The sequence below is a fragment of the Pleuronectes platessa genome, chromosome 3 (assembly GCF_947347685.1).
Source record: "Pleuronectes platessa chromosome 3, fPlePla1.1, whole genome shotgun sequence".
In the NCBI taxonomy this organism is placed as follows: Eukaryota; Metazoa; Chordata; class Actinopteri; order Pleuronectiformes; family Pleuronectidae; genus Pleuronectes; species Pleuronectes platessa.
Window position 1 is genome coordinate 4,080,639 of NC_070628.1, and position 20,235 is coordinate 4,100,873.

Sequence of the window (20,235 nt, forward strand, 5' to 3'; positions counted from 1 at the left end):
TTCTCTGGGATTATGAAGATGAATAATAATGTAAGAATCTGACTGAGCCTCAAAGCTCTGTTACATAAGATGCTCTCTGCCTCCATGGATGTGTTGTCTCTTACATGATGAGCAAAGCACCGTGCTTATCATGAAAAAGCAATAGAATAGGTCTTTTTGATTTGCAGTTAATTGCATGCAGTTGTGAAATGGATAATCCTTCTTTGCAGGGTATCCACTAGTCCTAATACAGAATCCAACTGTGAACACTATGAGGAAAAGTGATTGCAACCAGCACGTGGAATCTACACTGTCACGAGCATGTTCTGAAAAGCCAAGTTATCAAACCTCAACACTTTAAGAGCTCAGACTTCACCCAGAATGAAACTATGTTATAAAAGATGCTGGGTTTGAACTAGATTAAGTGCTTGAACTTGTCAACTGACCTTCTGTGCGTCTGAAGACATAAAAATACAGATTTGAGAGTAAGTTGTGATTAACTCAGGGTTGTGTCCTCTTAGGAAATCAAAGGGCCGAGCTCGAGTGGCAAGTAGGAATGAAAAGGGACGGAAAACAAAGACACTGAAGCCGTCGGCCATTGATTATCCCCCGAGAGACCTTTTATGCTCTCAGAGTGCTGCCATCACAGGGCTGAGTATCTTCAGCTGTCTGCGGATGACGACTCTTTAGTTATTTAACCAGATTTTCAAGTGTCTGCTCATTATTTTGCACCCGGGGTTAATAACACTGCGACCTGCATTTCACTAGCAACTGTTGAGCAGATGCAAAGGACTTTAAAAACACACACACAGCTCGGCACACACACACACAAGCAAAGAAAAGCACAAGGTAAAAGAAGGAGCGCTTTCTTTTCCATCCCCCTGAAAAAGTCTAAAGAAATCACTGCTGAAAGAAACAACCTTCATGCAGCTGCACATGTGTCGGGCGATGAGAAGCAGGACGAGGTTCAGAACAAGACAGGTGTCCTCATGCAGCACGCACATGGTCAACCCTCACCTGAAGATGAAGATGAAGAGCATGAGCAGCATGCAGAAGGTGGCCACGTTGTCCATGGTCTTCATCAGGACCACGAGCTGCCTCCTCAGCGCCGGCATGAACCTCACCAGCTTCAGGACCCTGAGCAGCCTGAAGGTCCGCAGCACAGACAGGCCGCCGTCCGACTGGCCCACGATCTCACACACACTGATCAGATACACACAAAACACACAGACAAGAGGAACACACTTCTAAATCAGCCTTTAACACAGAGAAGTCAACAAAGAAGCTGCATCGAATCCTTCTGATCCTTTCTGAGCTGTTAATTCAGTTGTCTGATCATGTTGGAGGTTGTCCTTTGTGCCTTTGAACTACATGCTGTTATTTTGGTGGGACTGTGGTTGTGGCTCAGTCCTCCACTTACTAGAAGGTCCGTGTGGATGATGGTGAAGAGATGATTGAGGCTCAGCAAGAGAGAGAAAGACAAGCCCCCACATTTCTACTTAGAATTCACTTTAAACCCAAACAGGGCGGCTGAGGCTCGAGGGATAGAGCAAGTCAAAGTGTCCTTGTTGTTCTATCACAGTGTGAATGACGTGTGATAGCAAAAGTTAAAAAATATAAAAGTGCTGCACCACAACACCTTTCTTTTTATATATACTTGAATAAAGGTGTAGCTGCTGAACAGAACCCAAGAGCATCGCCTCAGATGCTTTGTGGCTTTGACCATCCAGCTGCTGAAGGGTTTTCAGTAGCTTCCTGCAGAATTCCTCTTCTCTACCAACTGTCCCTGTAAATCACTCCAGCTCTCTGGGGATCTCTGTCATAGAGGCGGACATTTTTGCAGAAATACAGATCAATCCAAGCCCCATTGGAGGCGGTGCAGGACCAGAGGGGTAACGGCACACACCAGTGGAAATGAAGAACTCTCTGGCGTGTGCCACCTTCCATAGGGACGTGAACGGTGAACATGAAACGGTCAAAAACCCGTGTTTTATCATATCTTAGTGTAATGTGTCCACTTACAATTCTTTGAATATTGGACATTTGAATCTCTTTAACAATTGCTGTTTGTTGCAGAGGAGCAATCACACACCAGAGATCACAGGAGTCTTTCCCTGAAGGTCTGTGGGACGTTCAACACGAGCACAGAGAACCATCAGCGAGGGGCTTTAAAGAAATGCGTCTGCTAATGGAGGTCGGCCTTCAAAGGCTCCACTCAGAGCTGAGGACATTCAGACGGATGAAGAGCGGGGAGGTGTGGAGCGGGACATGAGAAGACGGACGTAGAGATGTTCAATCAACGTGGATCTTCTGTGACAGGCCGCAACATTTGATCTCGTTCACATTTACTTGGCTTTGATGTGTGTTTGATCTCAGGGCTGTAATGGGGAACACAGACAACGGGGCTCAGCCAAATGAATTGTGGGAGGAAAAGAAAGGAGGGGGTAACGGCAGCAGATCAAAAGCAGAGCCACTCACCTGAACACGACAGAGCGGGTTCACTGCTGTCTGACTTTGACATTCACTCACATGCAGGTGGCACATCTGCACTCGGCAGGAGGCGGATGACAGTTTGACAAAGCATGACGTGAATTATTTAACGGCAGGCTGTCTTTTCTATAATGATCGGGGAAACTAAGAGAAGCATGTATCCGAATTACTGTACATCTGTCAGTGTTTGTTTGGTCCTCTGAAGGTGATGTGTAGTCTAAACAGTATATACAGGACATGTATTGAATATACTCATTATGGCATAGAGGTATTGATGGCTGATCCACTGAGTGGGCCACATGGTTTGCATCGTACAATCATACAAACCAGTAGCCAGTCAGATTTACCTTGAGCCTCAGGGTACCCCCAAGCTCGGCCTGTATCATTGTATCATTGATTACAAGGCAAAAACCCCAGATGACGCTAAGACTCAAAGGGAATTTATGACACATGACACACAGAGCTTCTCTTTCCAGCTTCTCCTTCCTCTTCTCCATCCCTATCCCCCTTCCCCAGAATCCCTTTGCTTTATCACCCGCAGATCCAGGGCCTCTGTGGCCGCACCATGGATTGCAGTGGTGGATCCAGTGTGGCGGACCCTGTGTCGCGTTGGCATCGGGCACGGGCGGTGGACCAGGACCGCGGTGGCGGCTCGTGATGGGTCCTGGTGGGCGGCGGTGGACGGTGACTGAGGACTGGAGTGGCGTCTGGTCCGGATGATGGATCGTGGTCCTGCTGGTTGCTGAGCATGGACTGTGCTTGCAGCGGAACTCCTTGGCATGTCATGTTGGGGTTGTCCTTCGGGATGTCTACCCTCATCAAATGCTGCTAGAGACTTTGATCTTTAATCTTGAAGACTTTAATCTTGATGATGTTTTCATGCACGTGGCATCTATTGCACTTCTGTCCGTCCTGGGAGGTGGATCCCTCACATGTGTCTCTCTCTGAGGTTTCTACGTATTTTTACCCTTTTAAAAGTTTTTTTTTGTAATTTGTCCTTACTCTTGCTGAGGGTTAAGGACAGAGGATGTCACACCCTGTTAAAGCCCTATGAGATGAATTGTGATTTGTGAATATGGGCTATACAAATACAATTTGATTGATTGATTGATTGATTATGCACAAAAATTGGGCCTAGAACCTCTAACCTTGTTTTCATACCACTGGCTCATTCCTAGAGTGAATGCTGAAGTGTGGCAATAATGTTGGTCTAGCATGCATGAAGTGAGTCATCAGCCTCAGTTGTACCTTATGATGACGATGACTCCATCAAACACGTTGTAGGGGTTCCGCAGGTAGCTGAACGAACCGAAGGCCGTGAGTTTGAGGATCATCTCCAGGGAGAACATGCTGGTGAAGACGATGTTGCAGATCTCCAGGACGTTGGTGAGCTCATCTGGCTGATGAGGAGAAGAGAGAGAGAGAGAGAGAGAGAGAGAGAGAGAGAGAGAGGGAGAGAGAGAGCAGAGGGGAGAGTTAACAAGCAGACAAACACACAAACATCCAGGGCCACTCAGCTGCCACTGGGGCTGCAGGGTTCATTACACACTGGGAAACTAGATAGAGTTTTACAAAGTGAAAACTCTGCTTGTGTTGCATCCTGACAGCTAATTAGACAAACAGGCACCAGAGCAACAGCTATATTTCTATTTCAATGTGTTATAATTTATACAATAACTTTTCAAAGCCATTTTTGACCTCAAACTTTTGGTACTAAGCTAAACTTTCATCTCTCTGTGTGTCCTTATTCAGGGGACGTCCACTTTGACCACCTGTCCCCCTCTCATCCCTGCATCCTCAGCTTCTTTGTGTCCCTTCACTCACTCGTTAGTTTTGTTGTACTTCCACTCAGCTGCATTTGAAGGAGCTGAGATGAAGCCTGGTTGTGTCACCGTGATGGAATCAGTCTTGAAATGCAGCCTCAGAAGAACAGTAACACTTCTGCTATTAGCATTTTAACAGGTTAACAATAATACTAGTTTGTTTGGGCAAGAGTCTACTTAGCTTGCTCACAGGACATTAGTCATAAATGCTTGAGATAACTTGCTGAGTGTTTTTACACAATTCTTTGAGCTGCTTCTGCATCTTTAGCTGTTTTTTTTAATGGCGTCTCATCTTCCTGTAATTTGTGCAAAAGTCCAAACTATCCATAAAAGCATGTTCGTGCTACAAATGAACTATAACATGGTTCAGATTGATCTGCACTGAGAGCAGCTCTTTGGGTCGGACTGATGTTTTGGTCCGTTGGTCTGGATCGTGCTCTGAGGCTCTGTACATACTGTGATCAGACTAAACTGAAAAGTCAGGGACCAAACAAGGCTGGTGTGAAATCACCTGTTTGCACTGGAACAGGGAAAAGTTTGACAACTGAGAGGTCGGATTGTGACAGATGCTGTTAGACATTGAAATGGCTCAAAACCAGGAACTAAGCCAGTTCAGTAATATGGGACAGGAACTGAAGACAATGAGCCGACAGAGGAGACTGATCATCTGCAGGAACATGGTCACGTTGGTGATAAACCAAGCAGCTGCTCTCAGTCGAGACTTAACTGTGTTTTATATCAAGAAATTAAAAAAAGGATTCGACCCCACATTGTCACTGGCTTCCCTCCCGTCTGTTTATTGATCTCCTCTTTGTCTGGTTATCAGACACTTCACTCCGCATTGATCCAAAAGTCCAAATCGATTAGCGGACGACAAAAGCTTTCACACACAAGTACACACCCTGCACACGCCCGCACACACCCGCACACACCCGCACACACCCGCACACACACACACACACACACACATGAGTTTTCAGGCAGTAGAGAGTATATAGCCTACAATCATGTCCTGGTTCACTGATGTGTAAAGAGTATTAACGACAAACACACTTACAAGCAATAAAATGTCAGGTATTATATTTAAATATTGTCTGCTCTGCTCGTCCACAACCCCCCCCCCCCCCCACCACCCACTGTTTACTCCTCTCTAACTCGCACATAACACATTTTGTCATCAATTATGGATGCTGCAGATGCTTCCATTAAACCAGCTCCAACGTTTTCTCTCCCTCGCACCTCGGAAACAAATTGCTCCGAGGAACGGTCGGGAAATCTCCGGTGTAATAAATCCAGCCGGAAAAAAAAAAAGAAGCAATTGTTCATTTGATTGGAAATTAGCACTTCCCCACACTGCCAGCAGGTAATAAGTCCACTCAGTGGTGTTAGCTCTTCTGCACTGGCAGCGGGGAGAGGGTTGGATGTATTCATCTATAATTTTTTTGCCTTCTACTATCTGGCTTTGCAATAATACTTCAATCTCTGTTAGTGGCTGTCACTGTCACGTTGTTAATGCGAATCGATGTCTGTCTCTTCAGGCGCTTCGAGTTCTATTCCCCCTTAAGTCTGTCTGGCTCTGCTCAATAAGGGAGAACACACACACACACACACACACACACACACACACACAGAGACACACACAGAGACACACACCCGGAGCTAAATTTGGCACAATCATGATTTCCAGCTCGTCACTATTCCACACGGCTCCTGTGTAACTTCAACAATGACACTTCTGACATTTCCCCGCCCCAGAAGTAAGGAGCACTGTGTGTGTGTGTGTCGCCTTTGTGTATTTGTACTGCTGCATGTATGCATGTGTGTGTTTGTCGGTACTAATGAGTGTTTAGCGGTGTGAGAACACTGGCTAATGATGCGTGGCCACCAGTGTCGGTAACGATGTGACGGCCGACCGCTGTTTGCAGACCAGCCGAACAGCACCGGCAGTCCCTGGAGATCCATTACAGCAGACCTGGGAACAGATCTGAGGACGTGCGTTTTTTTTCTGGTTGGCTGATGTATGGAATAAGATAAGATAAGAAGAGCTGGGGATGATGTCACACCGAGGACTCACAGCGGATTTAGGAAAGTGAACATTGTGTACTTCTGAAACCAGCTAAGTAAAAAGTTTAAAAAACAACCGAACCAATATGGAGACGTAAAAACCAATAGCGAGTTGCATATGTCGGTGAAGGCAACTGGTGGGTTCAGTGGGTGGGTTTATTTTTCACAATGCATTGATCGTCTTCTGATGTCTTTGAAGAACAGACTCACAGAAACAGTGTCTCAGCTTCTGTCTAATTCGAATCCTTGTGTGTTGCATTAATCTTCATTTTTTGTGTGCTTTTATTTACTTTCCTCTAAAAAACCCAATTATAATTTTATTTTTGATTTCTCTGACCTACTTTTCTTTGCTCTTGAAAAACAAACATGGTTTTATTTCTGCTGCCCCCCCCCCCCCCCCCCCCCCCACCCCCCCCCTAAAAAGATTCTGAAACTATGTGGGTGTTGTTGTGTATTTTTGTACACACACAGCTCAAACCGATCTGGATATTTCTTTCTCTCATATTTGTGTTGGCAGAGAGAGACGAGCGTTTAGCAGCGTTGTTTGATCTCCCTCCATCCCTCTCTCTAATCCAGAGCGCCCGTCACGCCTCTGGATTATTAATCCCCGAGCAGATGTTCAATCCTCTGAAGACTCGTCTCACCTGAGCAATCGGAGTTATGATCATGCTTCTGACATCAAGGACAATTCATGGTCCATTCTGAGCTGATGGGAGTTCTCTACACGATAGAACTTTGAACAGGAATTAAAAAACTGCCAGTTTATTGTGTAATAAATCTATTACAGACATGACGTGTTCTGCTAGAGGGCAAAAACACAGTTTCCTCTCCTGACTAATATTAGAGAAATGAATCTTCGATGTTTTTTACCTCGACAAAGTGATTGACAAGTTTTATTTTTAACTTTTTGTTTTCAGCAGCAACAACACAACCGACTCACTAACATTTCCATATGTCTCCAGATGCATAATTCAACAGTGATGAGGACGTTGTCACTACAGGTACATTCACACAGGGACAGGATGTGAGTCGCTCATGTGTGCAAACTATGTTCCAGCTCGGTGAATATTTAAACCTTTAATGAGACAATAGAACGTTGTGGAATTGCTCTGTGGCAGTCGAAACAATACATACATCATTATATAGTTTAGATATTAGATATATGCTCCAATATTGTGTTGTTGCTTAACAAAGTCGTCGGTGGCGTGTGTCTGAAACTCAAACACATGCATTTGACTTTCATTTCCCTTTCTGCTCCTCACACCAGCCGCTGAGCTCCGAGGCGACAGGTGGACAGGTGGACAGGAGGACAGGTGGACAGGTGGACCGGTGGACAGGAGGACAGGTGGACAGGTGGACGGGTGGAGAGGTGGACAGGTGGACGGGTGGACAGGAGGACAGGTGGACAGGTGGACAGGTGGACAGGTGGACAGGTGGACAGGAGGACAGGTGGACAGGTGGACAGGTGGACAGGTGGACAGGAGGACAGGTGGACAGGTGGACAGGTGGACAGGTGGACAGGAGGACAGGTGGACAGGTGGACAGGTGGACAGGTGGACAGGAGGACAGGTGGACAGGTGGACAGGTGGACAGGTGGACAGGAGGACAGGAGGACAGGTGGACAGGTGGACAGATGGACAGGTGGACAGGTGGACAGATGGACAGGTGGACAGGTGGACAGGTGGACAGGAGGACAGGTGGACAGATGGACAGGTGGACAGGTGGACAGGTGGACAGGTGGACAGGTGGACAGGAGGACAGGTGGACAGGTGGACGGGTGGACAGGTGGACAGGTGGACAGGAGGACAGGTGGACAGATGGACAGGTGGACAGGTGGACAGGTGGACAGGTGGACAGGTGGACAGGTGGACAGATGGACAGGTGGACAGGTGGACAGGTGGACAGGTGGACAGGTGGACAGGAGGACAGGTGGACAGATGGACAGGTGGACAGGTGGACAGGTGGACAGGTGGACAGGTGGACAGGAGGACGGGTGGACAGGTGGACGGGTGGACAGGTGGACAGGTGGACAGGTGGACAGGTTTACAGGTGGACAGGAGGACAGGTGGACAGGTGGACAGGTGGACAGGTGGACAGGTGGACGTGTCTCTCAGCAGGACGGAGACGGATTAAGTCTCTGATGCCATTGTTCTCACAGACGGAGGCATGACTCCAGTTTGTTAAACAGCTCAGACATCGCAGCTCGCCCTCCTCCCCCCCCCCCCCCCCGTCACAGAAGCACAGCTCCCTCCTCCCCGCCTCTCTCTCTCTCTCTCTCTCTCTCTCTTCTTCTTCTTCTTCTCTCTATTTTTAGCCGCCCCCGAGATGAGAGACGACCCACCACTGCGGCGGTGGCAGGCGTGAGTGGGCGATGGCAAAGCCAGAGTGAAAAGATATTGATGGAAAGACAAAGATTGCACAAAGCTGAGCGACACAAAGAGACAGGAAATGGGGGGAGGGGGGGGGGGAAGAGGGGAATGAAAGAAGTCGAAGTTAAAAGACGCCCCCTCGTTTGGAGTGTGATCTGAGGTTCTAGAGGTTCTACTGAAGGTTCTAGTCCCCTTTTGAGACCAAAAGACGGAGAACAATCTGTACTCTGCGTTCATTCTTTCCGTGTTTGTTTGTTCTCAGCCTCGAGCAGATTCCTTTGGCCTGACAGTCACATTATACAGGGTAGAAGAAGAAGAGTTCAGTGATAGATGTGAAGCAGAAATAATAAAAAAGAGGTTGGAAATACTTTGACAGTGGAATGATGATGTGTCAACTGGGCGGTTCAGATATAAATAACTGTCAGTCAGAGGGAAGCTGCAGATATTCAAACAACGAAGCACATAACAGGAAAATCCTTCATTTTTAACTGCTATGGATTCCCCCATTCATAAACCTGCATCCTCAGCTTGCTAGTACACACACACACAGAAGTAATTACATAAATAACAATAAAGAACAGCATTACTGCTAATGGAGGTAAGGCACGAGGGAATCTTCTGTTCCTGTGAAACTTGTTCCAGCCTATAAAGTTTTTCATGTTTCTAATAATGTTGTAAAGTTCTTCACAGAGTTTTAATGAGACTGTCAGTATTTGTTTCCACTTGTCGATCCAGAGAAATGTGATAATATTCAAAAGTCTATAGTTTGTACCTGTAACCCATTGGGAAAGAGAACTGTTCTCTACTTACTGAGACAGAAGATTCCCATGAGTTTAAGAAAAGTCTCACCTAGCTCTTGATGTATTGACTAATAACTTATTTCCACTTAAAGAGAGGATTATACAGATGATGCAGAAAAGAAAGAGAATAAAAAGAGAATAAAAGAATAAAGAGAAGAGCTGCAGCTGGGTGTACCTGCTCGTGGTGTTCGATTCCCATGCTGATGGTGTTGATCAGGATGGCGATCATGATGCCCCGGTTGAAGTACTTGCTCTCCACGATGCCCCACAGCTTCATCCTGGTGTCGCACCACAGGTCCTCGCACCGCGTCTTCGGGTTGCAGCCGCCACGGCCCCTCGACCCGTCCTCCTCTTTCTTGTCCTTCTCGTTACCACCAGCCTGCCCCCCCTCCCTGTCCGTCTCCTCCACAGCGCCCTCCTCCGACTCCCCACTGGTGGCGCTGCGAGCGGGGCCCACACCGTCGGTGAGTGCCAGGGCCGCGGCGCACCGGTGGCAGCCGTCTGATGCCGGGGCGGCGGTGAGGGCCATGGGTTGACCGGGTGTGGCGTGGTCAGGTTTATTACGGTGGGGACAGGGAGGAGCTGAGAGGGTGCAAATAAAGATGGTCGAATTGTTGAAGTAGTTAAACCAAGCATCTTATACCGTCTTCAAATATGAAATGTACAAACCGTGGCGCAGCACTGCTCTCCTCTCACGTCCTCCCCGTCCATTGGCCTTCCTCTCCCGCCCTCCTCCTCCTCCCCGTCCTCTCCCGACGCCCCGGAAGCCGCGAGGTTTCCCCCGCAGGGTGTTGATGAGGGCCACGGTCTGTCTCCGGGCCTTGCGGATGCAGTGGCAGACCAGCTGGAAGAGCGCCTCGTAGCAGTCCCCGGGTTCACTGCCCAGCGTGGAGGAGGAGGAGCACCGGGCCCGCTGCTCCTGCATCAGCTGGTGCTCCCGCTGCTTGGTCTCTGAGAACTGGGTGGCGATGACCACCAGGCACAGGTTGATCATGAAGAAGGAACCGATCTTGGGTGGATAAGAGTGAGAAAGAGAATTAGAGTATGTGTTTAAGTTCCCAGTGTGTTTTTAAAACGTCACCATTTCCCGACTTAGATTTCCTGTGACTCTATATCAGACTTTTTCTCTGTAAGCCTTTTCTTAGGGGTAAAGTTTGTGTCCTACTGAGGAAGGGGATGAGTCACACAGCTCAGATCACACGCAGCTCAACTCTCTCAGTCATTTAAAGGTACAACTTTTTGTATAGTAATTGTGCGTCAGCATTGTCTGACTGCCTGGATCTAAAGGGCTTTTCACCCAAGGAGGTTCACAAGGACGCTTAGATTCAGTCAGATCTGAGGTAATTCTATTCACACAACTCTTTGGGTGAAATGTCATTTGTCTAAAATGATCTGAACACAAAGCCAGCTGGTAAACACACAATTATTGTTGTATCATCTGCAACACTTGGCAAAACTTGTCATGAAATTGTCCTAGGCCCATATATTGATCTGTTAGAGGTGAACGTCTGCCATCGTATAACAATAAGTCTTAAAGTCATAGTAGTTGTTGTACCATAGAAGTAGTTAGTAGAATAACGACAACACTTTGTTTCTTTGTGTTGAAACATTGAGAAACGCAATAACTCAACTCGCAACTCCGTGACCTAAATACTTCTCCCACCGAGGAAGACAAGAAATCCCAGAAAAACAGAAATCCTTTGAAAATAAAATGGAAAGGAGGCAATCTTAGAACTTCTGGTGGAGTATTGTGATCACATGACGTTTGTGGAAAGGATATTAGGTCTTCAAATGGCATCGCACTGACATAAGGAGGAGCACAAAGATGGTTAGACGCAGTTGTTGCTTACATTGTGTATTTAGTGGCAGAGGAACCTGATTTCCATTTTTCATTTCTTTGTAGCTCGTGTGAAAGAGTTGTGTTGTTTCCTTCTTCCATTTCTTTTGACATTTGAATCTCTGCAGGTGGTTGTGATCTCTCTCTGGTAAACTGAGTCTGTCACTGCTCGTTATGCACACCTCTTTTTACAATACTCCTTCAAAAAGTTCCAGAACATTTCAGAAGTTTACGAGCTATCGAGGGCAAACAATCCATCCTATAGGTAACACATTTCACCAGGAGGCGGACATGATTCCTTAAAATGCTTGTGTTTGGAGAAGATTGTGCGATGACGCTGAAACCTGAGCTTCAGAATGGTTGTCCTTGATTGATAATGAAACAGCTGTTAGCAAAGGAAAGTCCTGTGAGACTTAGAGCAATGTGGAAAGTCCGAGAACAGAAAGGTCAGATCCCACTCTCTCATTCCCTCAGCTCCTCCTGTTCCCGTTGAACCTGGCCCTGTGCCTCGTCTTCTGATGAAGAAATAACGAGGCCGAGCTTTTGAACCTCTCCTGCAGCCATTCATCAAACCTCCATTAAGAGTTATTTCTCCCTGTCGGACAAACTCAAAGGTATTTGCCGTCTTGCATGTTCCACTTCCTCACCTCTTGCTCACTTGGTGTTTTAGGCTCTGACATGGATGTAAGAAAAAAAACGAGAAAAAGAGAGAGAGGAAGAATGGAAAGGGAAGGTCAACGAGAGAGAAGTAGAGCTGATGTGGAAGAGGAGGAGGAGGAGGAGGAGGAGGAGGAGGAGGAGGAGAGGGGGATGAAGTCTAACGCTCTCCGGGTTGCGATCGATACTGATTGTGGAGCCTGATAACCCCCTCGTGCTCTCCATCTGAACCCCGGTGACAAAGACTGTGGATAAAGTGTGTGTGTGTCTGTGTGTGTGTCAGTGTGTGTTGTGTGTGCGCTGCTCATCGATCCAGCGCTCTGGTCAGACGGCTGGTTTTCATGCCAGCTCTCTGGACTCTCAGTCTGAAAGGAAGGCAGCGAGTCCCAGCACCCCCGTCAGCTCCCTCGCTGCTCCCATCAAATATTTATACTCACACTCGGCTGGAGCCACTGAAATACAATTAGATCAGAGTGTGTGAGTCTGTGAGTGTGTCGTTATTTTAGCGTTTGCAAGCAGAGTGACAAAACGCCTGTGTGTGTGTTTGTGTGTGGGTGTGTGAGACTCGGCACAGAGAGTGTGTAGATGACAGCGAGTGGAGAGTTTGAGGCTCAGCAGGGGAAACGGAAACAGGCCCTGAAGTTTTACTAAGAATTGAAATGAAATCCTCGGAACTGCAGCTCGTCGGATCAATATTTCCTAACAAGGAATCCAATAAATGTGCAGAGAGCGTCTGTGTCTCAGGAGGTAGAGCGGGTGGTCCACTAATTAGACGGTTCGTGGTCAGATCCTCGAGCCGGAGGGTTGAAGTGTCCTTTGGCAAGGCATTGAACCCCCGAGTTGCCCCTGGTCCAGATGTTTTGTGAGAACAGAAACGTCTGTGGCTCTGGATGTTTTCAAGAATTGTTCTTGCTACAGCCCCTGAGAAAAATATCTGAATTTCCAACTGAGTCCAAATGAGAAGACAGCCGGAAAATGTCAGCAACATTAACAGAAAGCCAGTTGGAGACATTTCTAATATGTGACGGGTTCAAATCTGAACAAAACAAAAAGAATAACAATATAGTGGGATGAGAAAGAACACGTAGAAAAATGCAGAAGAAGATGTGAGAGCTTTTTGGAGATAACAGCCAATGCCGGTGTCAATGTGCCGTCTACATAAACTTGTGATTCTTCACATGTCCTTAATTCAGAAGTTCGTAAAACAATAAAAGCCCAGAGTTCACAGAGTTCTCTAGAGTCTTTAAACTCCATCTAACTCATTGTTTTCTTTCCACGAGGCTAATGAATGAAAGGAACAAAATGGATCAAATTCGCTAACATCCTAACAAGCTCTAACAACTGATGGGAAAATACATTTAAACAGCTAGCAGCTACAGAATGAGATATTTTGTGATATTTTCAACAGGGAGGTTTTACAAAGTCTGAAAGAAGGACACTCATATTGAGGTTCCAGCTTTAAACCTACCAGCTATACGAGCACATCTACTAATCCTCAAAGTCGTGTCATCAAACACCAGCTACTGGGTCAGTGGTGGGTTGTATGGATGACTTTGATTTACCAGTTCCATCTGGATCTGGGTCCAGGTTGACAAAACACCCTGATTCATTAAGCTCCAAGGTCGATGAATCCCTGATCGAGTGGTTCATAATCCTCTGTTTGGTCAGTCGCTCGGACAGAACAGACACACAAACTGATTGTAAATACACACTGAAGCACAGGGACGATGGACAAACATGGCCGACCAGCTCTAAATGTGTAAAGTCAAAACAACCACTGTGGAATGTGATGGATCCGCAGGAGGCTTCAAATTGAAGCTGTTTGATGTCCTTCATGCTGGAGACGTCTCAGGTGTCCTTCCTCTAATGTCAGCTGCAGCTTACACACAACACATCAGCAGTTTCATTAGAGGACGTTCTCTTGATGATATTTAATTAATATTTGTTTAACTGTGTTGAATGTTTGGCCCGTCTGTTTCTCTCCTGCAGCTGCACCACAGCTGAGAAGCTGTAAACACACTTCACACTCAACCATATCGTTAAATGTTAAATTAGCATAATTTTGTCCTGATACACATCTGTGCTGAGGGAAATAAAAACCTTTTTTAAATGATCATTTGCATAATTTATATTAATTAACCTCATTAACCACCAAACAAACCCCTGTAGAGGATTTGATAACTGGATTCAGATTCTATCAAAGGCCATTGAACCCCATTTCTAAGAGGTTGTTTACTATAATTAATATCCAATGAAGAGCTGGAGCTCATGGATGTAGCATATTTAATTCAATTTAATTTAAACTTGAAATTAACCAGAATTTTGTGCATTACACTCCTTTACTTCACTGATGTCCCATCACAGGGTCATTGATGGATCTTCTGTATCAGATGTTTAATACACTTTGTGGGAACAGCAAATTATTAATGAAGATCAGAAGTCTGTGTCCATATCTATGATATAAAGATGGATGACATGACAGTTCCCTAAATGAGAATCCAAAGTGTCTGTACAGGTCTTAACCCTGCCTCCTCCATGTTAGAGTATTGGACGTGGACCAAACTAATAAAGATACTTCTCAGTGTTCTGATAATTTTGGTTTTAATTAGTTATTTGATGATGTAAAAACAAGGTAGAGAACCTCATGACAACTGAGACAGTGTATGGATGGATTCTGGGTCCATCCCCCAGGATCGGTCTATTTTGTCTTCCTGTCTGTACCATGGGAGGAGGTAGAGACAGTCTGATGAAAGTTAATACCAGGTATCAGCATGGGGGGGGGGGGGGGGGGTGCATGGCGGCCTGGTGTCAAATCACACTGTGCAGCTCCGTAACAAAGCAGGTGGAAGCCGGTATTTCTGGATGTTAAAACCTTAATTCCTCGGGGCTGAGCTAGTTCCCATGCAAAGCCTTTAATTCCACCGAGTCCTTTTGTCTAAACTGCTCCACATGACGTTAATCAGCACGTAGCAACAGATCCAACTCTCTCAGTCTCTAGCGCACTTTTTTCATCTGTCTCGCCATCTGTCTCTCACAGTTTTCATCTAGCTTCCTTCTCGCTGTCGCTCGTATCACTCGCTCCTCATCCAACGCCGCCTCTCTCTCTCTCTGTCTCTGTCTCTCTCTCTCAGTGAAATTCAATTTCACACACCTAATCTGCATGAATGCAACGTGAGTGAAATTGACAAAGCAACTCGAGACAAACCTCTTGTCTCCCATCCTTTCTCTGTGTCTGTCTCTGTCTCTGGAGTCCATGCAAGCTGAGGAGAGGAGGATGCTGCACCGACTGTTGAACTTCAGATCCACAACCTCCGAGACAAACAGTGGATGAGTTTCAGAAGATTTCCTCAGCCCCACTGTGACAATGAAGATGTGGAGGGTTTCTCCATGAAGACGCAGCATCCTCATCTCCACAACCAGCTCCGAGGTCCATAGACGTCTCCAGAACACATCCAGCCTTTCTGAAGCTTTAGCTGGTGTTACTGGTTCGGATGCTGCTGCCCCAGCAAAGAAACCCTGTCAGGTAGACTGTAGATGGATGACATGTCTCCACTTCCTCTCGAATATCTAGATATGAAGCCAAAATATGCTGGATACGAGCGCGGCCATCTTGTGGCGATGCTGCCCATTTGTACCAGTGTTTCCACAGAGGTGATCAGGGGAGGGGGCCATGGTAGAAATCCAGCCAGTACAAGTCAGTCTCTGCTGTCAATCAAAGTGTTTCATGATTCTTGAAGAACGTTCACCAAAAATGAAAGAACAACCTAAACAGACAGAGACCATCTTGTTTTGATGTGTAGCTCACTGTGGATTCTAAGTGCGTTCCGTGTCCCATCCAATAACATGGAAGAGGAGGAATCGTCCATCTTTAGAATCATAAGTCCAGGAGGTTGTGGGTGCATTGACCTGCAGGAGCCTCTCCTCCATCAGGACGAGCTGGATTGTGACATCGTGCTCAGTGACGCTTCATTTTAAGAACATCTTGATTAAAAGTCTCCTCATGAGACTCAGTGAGACGAGGGACAGGCAGAGACATGAGCTTTCAACATGAGAACAGTAGAAGACTTTCCCTGAAACATGTTGTTACAAAGCCGACAAGAAACTGAGACTGAAAAATCACACAAGCAACAGCTGCAGCGAGAATCGTTTCCATGATACTTCGTCTGAATCCAGATGAATAACAACACATTCATCTCCAGAAACATTACACAGTGCAGATTTCCTCCTCCAGAAACTCAGAGGAGAAACATAAGCTCACGATGTGTTTAAATTCAACTCAGACTTTGAAAGCAACACAAAAACACAACGTCCTTAAACTACACATCCATCAGACCAGTTGTCTTGATGGACCACAAAATGGTTCTATGAGACAGGAAGGGATGGAGCTAGCTGGTTAGCATCAGATCAGAGAAGAAAAAGAAGTGGTAGGAAAAGAAGCCAAATAAGAATTAAGGGCTCGTGATGCTAATGTTGCTACAGCACCTTAAAGATGAATGCTTTAAGGTAAAGTATTAATGTTACTGCCTATTGGCCTCCAGTAGTTATTGACATACACTACATGATAACCATGAACTGTACATAAAGATGGATGACAGGACAAGTGAAGCCCAACCATCATGATCGCCCCCTGGTGGCTGGCTGAAGTATAGGTTACAAACCATGGATGGGATTTGGGTTAATCCCAGAACCGTACGATGGCAGGAAGTGTTTTTATTAGTTTGAATGCACCATGTAAAGTACAAAAACTTTGTTTATCTTAAATATACTGCAGAGTATAAACTTCCCTTGCATGAATACTACATGATTCTAAACGTAGGGGGACGGTACGACCCTCTGATGCTGGGATCAGTGGTTCTGCTCCAAATCCACTCCCTGATATCATCATGACACTCAAGTCTGTCACCCCCACCAGCTTTCTGTTATCTTTATCAATCCACTCGTACTTCCACTCCTCTCTCATCCCTCTCTCATCCCTCTCTCGTCCCTCTCTCATCCCTCTCTCATCCCTCTCTCGTCCTCTTTCCATACCACTTCTCCATCTATACCTAAACCCCGTCCCTCTATGCTCCCTCTCGTTTCGTCATCTTTTTTCGTTTCCTACTTCCTTCCTTTCCTCAGCTACTTCCTTCCTTTCCTCAGCTCCTTCCTTCCCTTCCTCCTGCTTCCTCCACTCCTCAGTGATGTTGTCACACTGACAGGTATCAGTGATATCTCCTGTATTGAGGCAGGTTCAGCTGCTCGATGTAGCAGTGTGGGAAAGCGTCCTGTTATGTGTGTAAATGAATTATCCGTGCATTTCTGCGTGACTGGGAATAATGAGTCGAGCGACAGATATATGAATGATGCTCAGGATACTGCTCAGCAAGAAGAGGGGGGGGGTGGCTGAAGTGAAGGAAGGAGGGGAGTGGATGAAGGGAACCAGGAGATAAAAGGAAAGAGAGGAAGAAAGGAGGTTAAGGAAGAGAGTGACACACAGAGCGGGAGGCGGAGATGAGGAAGGGAAGAAGTGTGTACTCGTATAGTGGCCGGGAGAAGAGGAAGAGAGGTGCAGTGATTGATGGAGTCAAAGGAGAGGAAGAGAATAAGGAATGGAGAGAGCGTTGACGAGACAGGAGGAGAGGAGAAGAGAGGCGATTGTGTCTGAATCTGAAGGCAGGCAATTAAAAGTGTAATGAAAAAAAAATACAAGGCAGCCCCTGGGTTAGAGAAGTAACTGGGACTGGCAGTCATGCTGCATTATGATAACAATTACAAACACACAAAGACAGACACAAGAACACGCACCACACGTACACACACGTCTCAGCACATACACACAGAGAAGCTGGAATTAAAGTGTTTTATCTGAACAAAAGCAGGATTCTTCAGGGATTTAAGCTTTTCACTGTGACACTGACATCCCTCTGAGTGTGTGTGTGTGTGTGTGTGTGTGTGTGTGTGTGTGTGTGTGTGTGTGTGTGTGTGTGTGTGTCTGCTTGACTGAGTGAGAGAGAGAGAGATAGAGAGAGAGAGAGAGAGAGAGAGAGAGAGAGAGAGAGAGAGAGAGAGAGAGAGAGAGAGAGAGAGAGAGAGAGAGCATGGAGGGTGACAGCGTTTATTTGCAGTCATCTGTAGCATGGCAACAAAAACAGGAAATGTAAAAATATGCAGGTTTGGAAAAAATTGCAGCATCTTCAACTTCGCTCGATTTACTCGTGTGTATGTACTGGAGCGTGTATTAATGTGTATTCATGTGTATTATCGATATTTACTAGTATCTGAGTGATATCATATTTTACAGATGTCTTTCTTTCTCTCAGGATCATGAAGATTTTATCCATCTCATGCTCAGAGCTAAACTGTTGATTAAACCTAAGTTTCTTCCACGTGTTTTATTCCGTATCCTGATAAATACAGTTGTGTTATTTGTGTGTGACTCACAATGATGAGCAGGATGAAGTAGATGAAGTTGTAGAAGGAGTGTGCGTCCATCACATAGTACATGATCTCCACCCAGCCCTCCAGAGTGATCACCTACAGGCGAGGAAACACAGTGAGAGGTGAAACTCAAGTTTATAAAATGAAAAGAAAGCAGTTTGGTTGTTAGTGAGTTCACGTTCTGCCGCTCGCTCCAGACGTCCCACCTGGAAGATGACGATCCAGGCGTAGGCGATGTTGTCGAAGTTGATGGCTCCCTTGTGGGGGTTGCTGTGTCCGGTGTGACACCTGGTGTAGTACTGGTTCCAGTTGACACACAGCCCGGCCACACTCACGCTGCCGTTGGCCAGAGGCTCGGGGCTCAGGCCCAGCGACTGGCGGTACAGGGCGTCGTCCTTGTCCAGGCAGCAGGTCCGCCCCCCCTCGCGGCGAGCAGGGACGTCCGTGCAGGACATGATGCCGTTGTCCACGGGCAGGGAGCAGATGAAGGGCCGCTCGTCATCCTCGTCAGCCATGTAGTAGGGCCGAGGCACATTGATGCCTGTGGTGCTGGAGACACAGAGAGGTGGAAGGTTTGGGTTAATTCAAATAAGTTGAACGGGAAGGGTTAACGTTTACAGGAATCCTGAACCACATGGAGAGAGAGAGAGGGAGAGAGGTGATGGGAGGCAGGTACACATGGTATAAGAACATATCATCTCCCACATGACTCCATTTGAAAACATGGAGACGTCCTTCATGGCTGTTTCAAGCACTTTAGAGGGTGTGACACTGGAAGTGAAGGGATAAGACGTAATGATGATGGACAGAGACGGAGAGTGATAGACAGACGAGAGAGAGAGAGAGAGAGAGAGAGAGAGAGAGACAAACCAGAGAGACAGACCAGAGAGACAAGACAGACCAGAGAGACAGACCAGAGAGACAGACAAACAGATTCAATCAAACTAAGACACGTGCGGTCGGGTGACAGATCTAATTAAAGGCTGAAGGAGTTTTCGTTAAGAGACGTTTTATCAATCAGAAAGAAAAAAGTTACTTAACACAAAGCAATGTGGCATAACAGGGCAGATACACACACTCACACACACACACACACACACACACACACACACACACATTGCTCTTGATATCATTTATTGCTTTTTACTGGTGTAGTAAACTTGGCAAAATTGTATTTCAACGCTTTGTCAACACTGTTATTTGAAATGTTCATGCCAATAAAACATCATTCAATTGAACTGAAATGTGTGAGAGAGAGACAGAGACACAGAAAGAGAGAGAGAGAGAGAGAGAGAGAGAGAGAGAGAGAGAGAGAGAGAGAGAGAGAGAGAGAGAGAGACTGTTCAACCCACATCTTCTCCCCATCCCCCATCAATAAGGGCCTTGACCAATTCCTGTGCTCGTGATCTTTTATTTCTTCACCCACAAGCTCATGCACATAAAACATATAGAATATTTATATTGGGAGGACGACTTTTAGGGATTTAGGAATAAACTCCAGACAAATAAATCTTCTGAACTGTAAAACGCCGACAGTAAATTAATACAACAGTTATCTTTGTTGAATGAGTTCAGGTGGGAGCCACGAATTAATCTTCTGCTTCTCAAAGATGTTGGACGGGAAACAGATACGAGAGGAGGAAGCGAGGGGAAGTAGAGGAGGAAGCACAAACAGGAAGACGTGTGAGCAAGCAAATGGAAAGATGGAAGGAGGAAATCAGAAGAGGAAGGACGAGAACAACAATGTTGAGTGGCACATAAATAAAAGAATGGAGGTTACACAGGAGAATACAAAGCAA

General features: G+C 46.2%; 1 protein-coding gene across 1 annotated transcript in view; it reads right to left on the bottom strand.

Annotated features, from left to right (window-relative positions):
* The window catches only part of LOC128436679 (voltage-dependent T-type calcium channel subunit alpha-1I-like), a 117,310-nt gene that overhangs the window by 44,805 nt on the left and 52,270 nt on the right, over positions 1 to 20,235 (bottom strand). Inside the window, 6 exon segments of the mRNA XM_053418483.1 lie at positions 997 to 1,182; positions 3,718 to 3,869; positions 9,701 to 10,107; positions 10,195 to 10,534; positions 18,440 to 18,532; positions 18,643 to 18,985. Coding sequence (XP_053274458.1) covers positions 997 to 1,182; positions 3,718 to 3,869; positions 9,701 to 10,107; positions 10,195 to 10,534; positions 18,440 to 18,532; positions 18,643 to 18,985 — 1,521 coding nt within the window.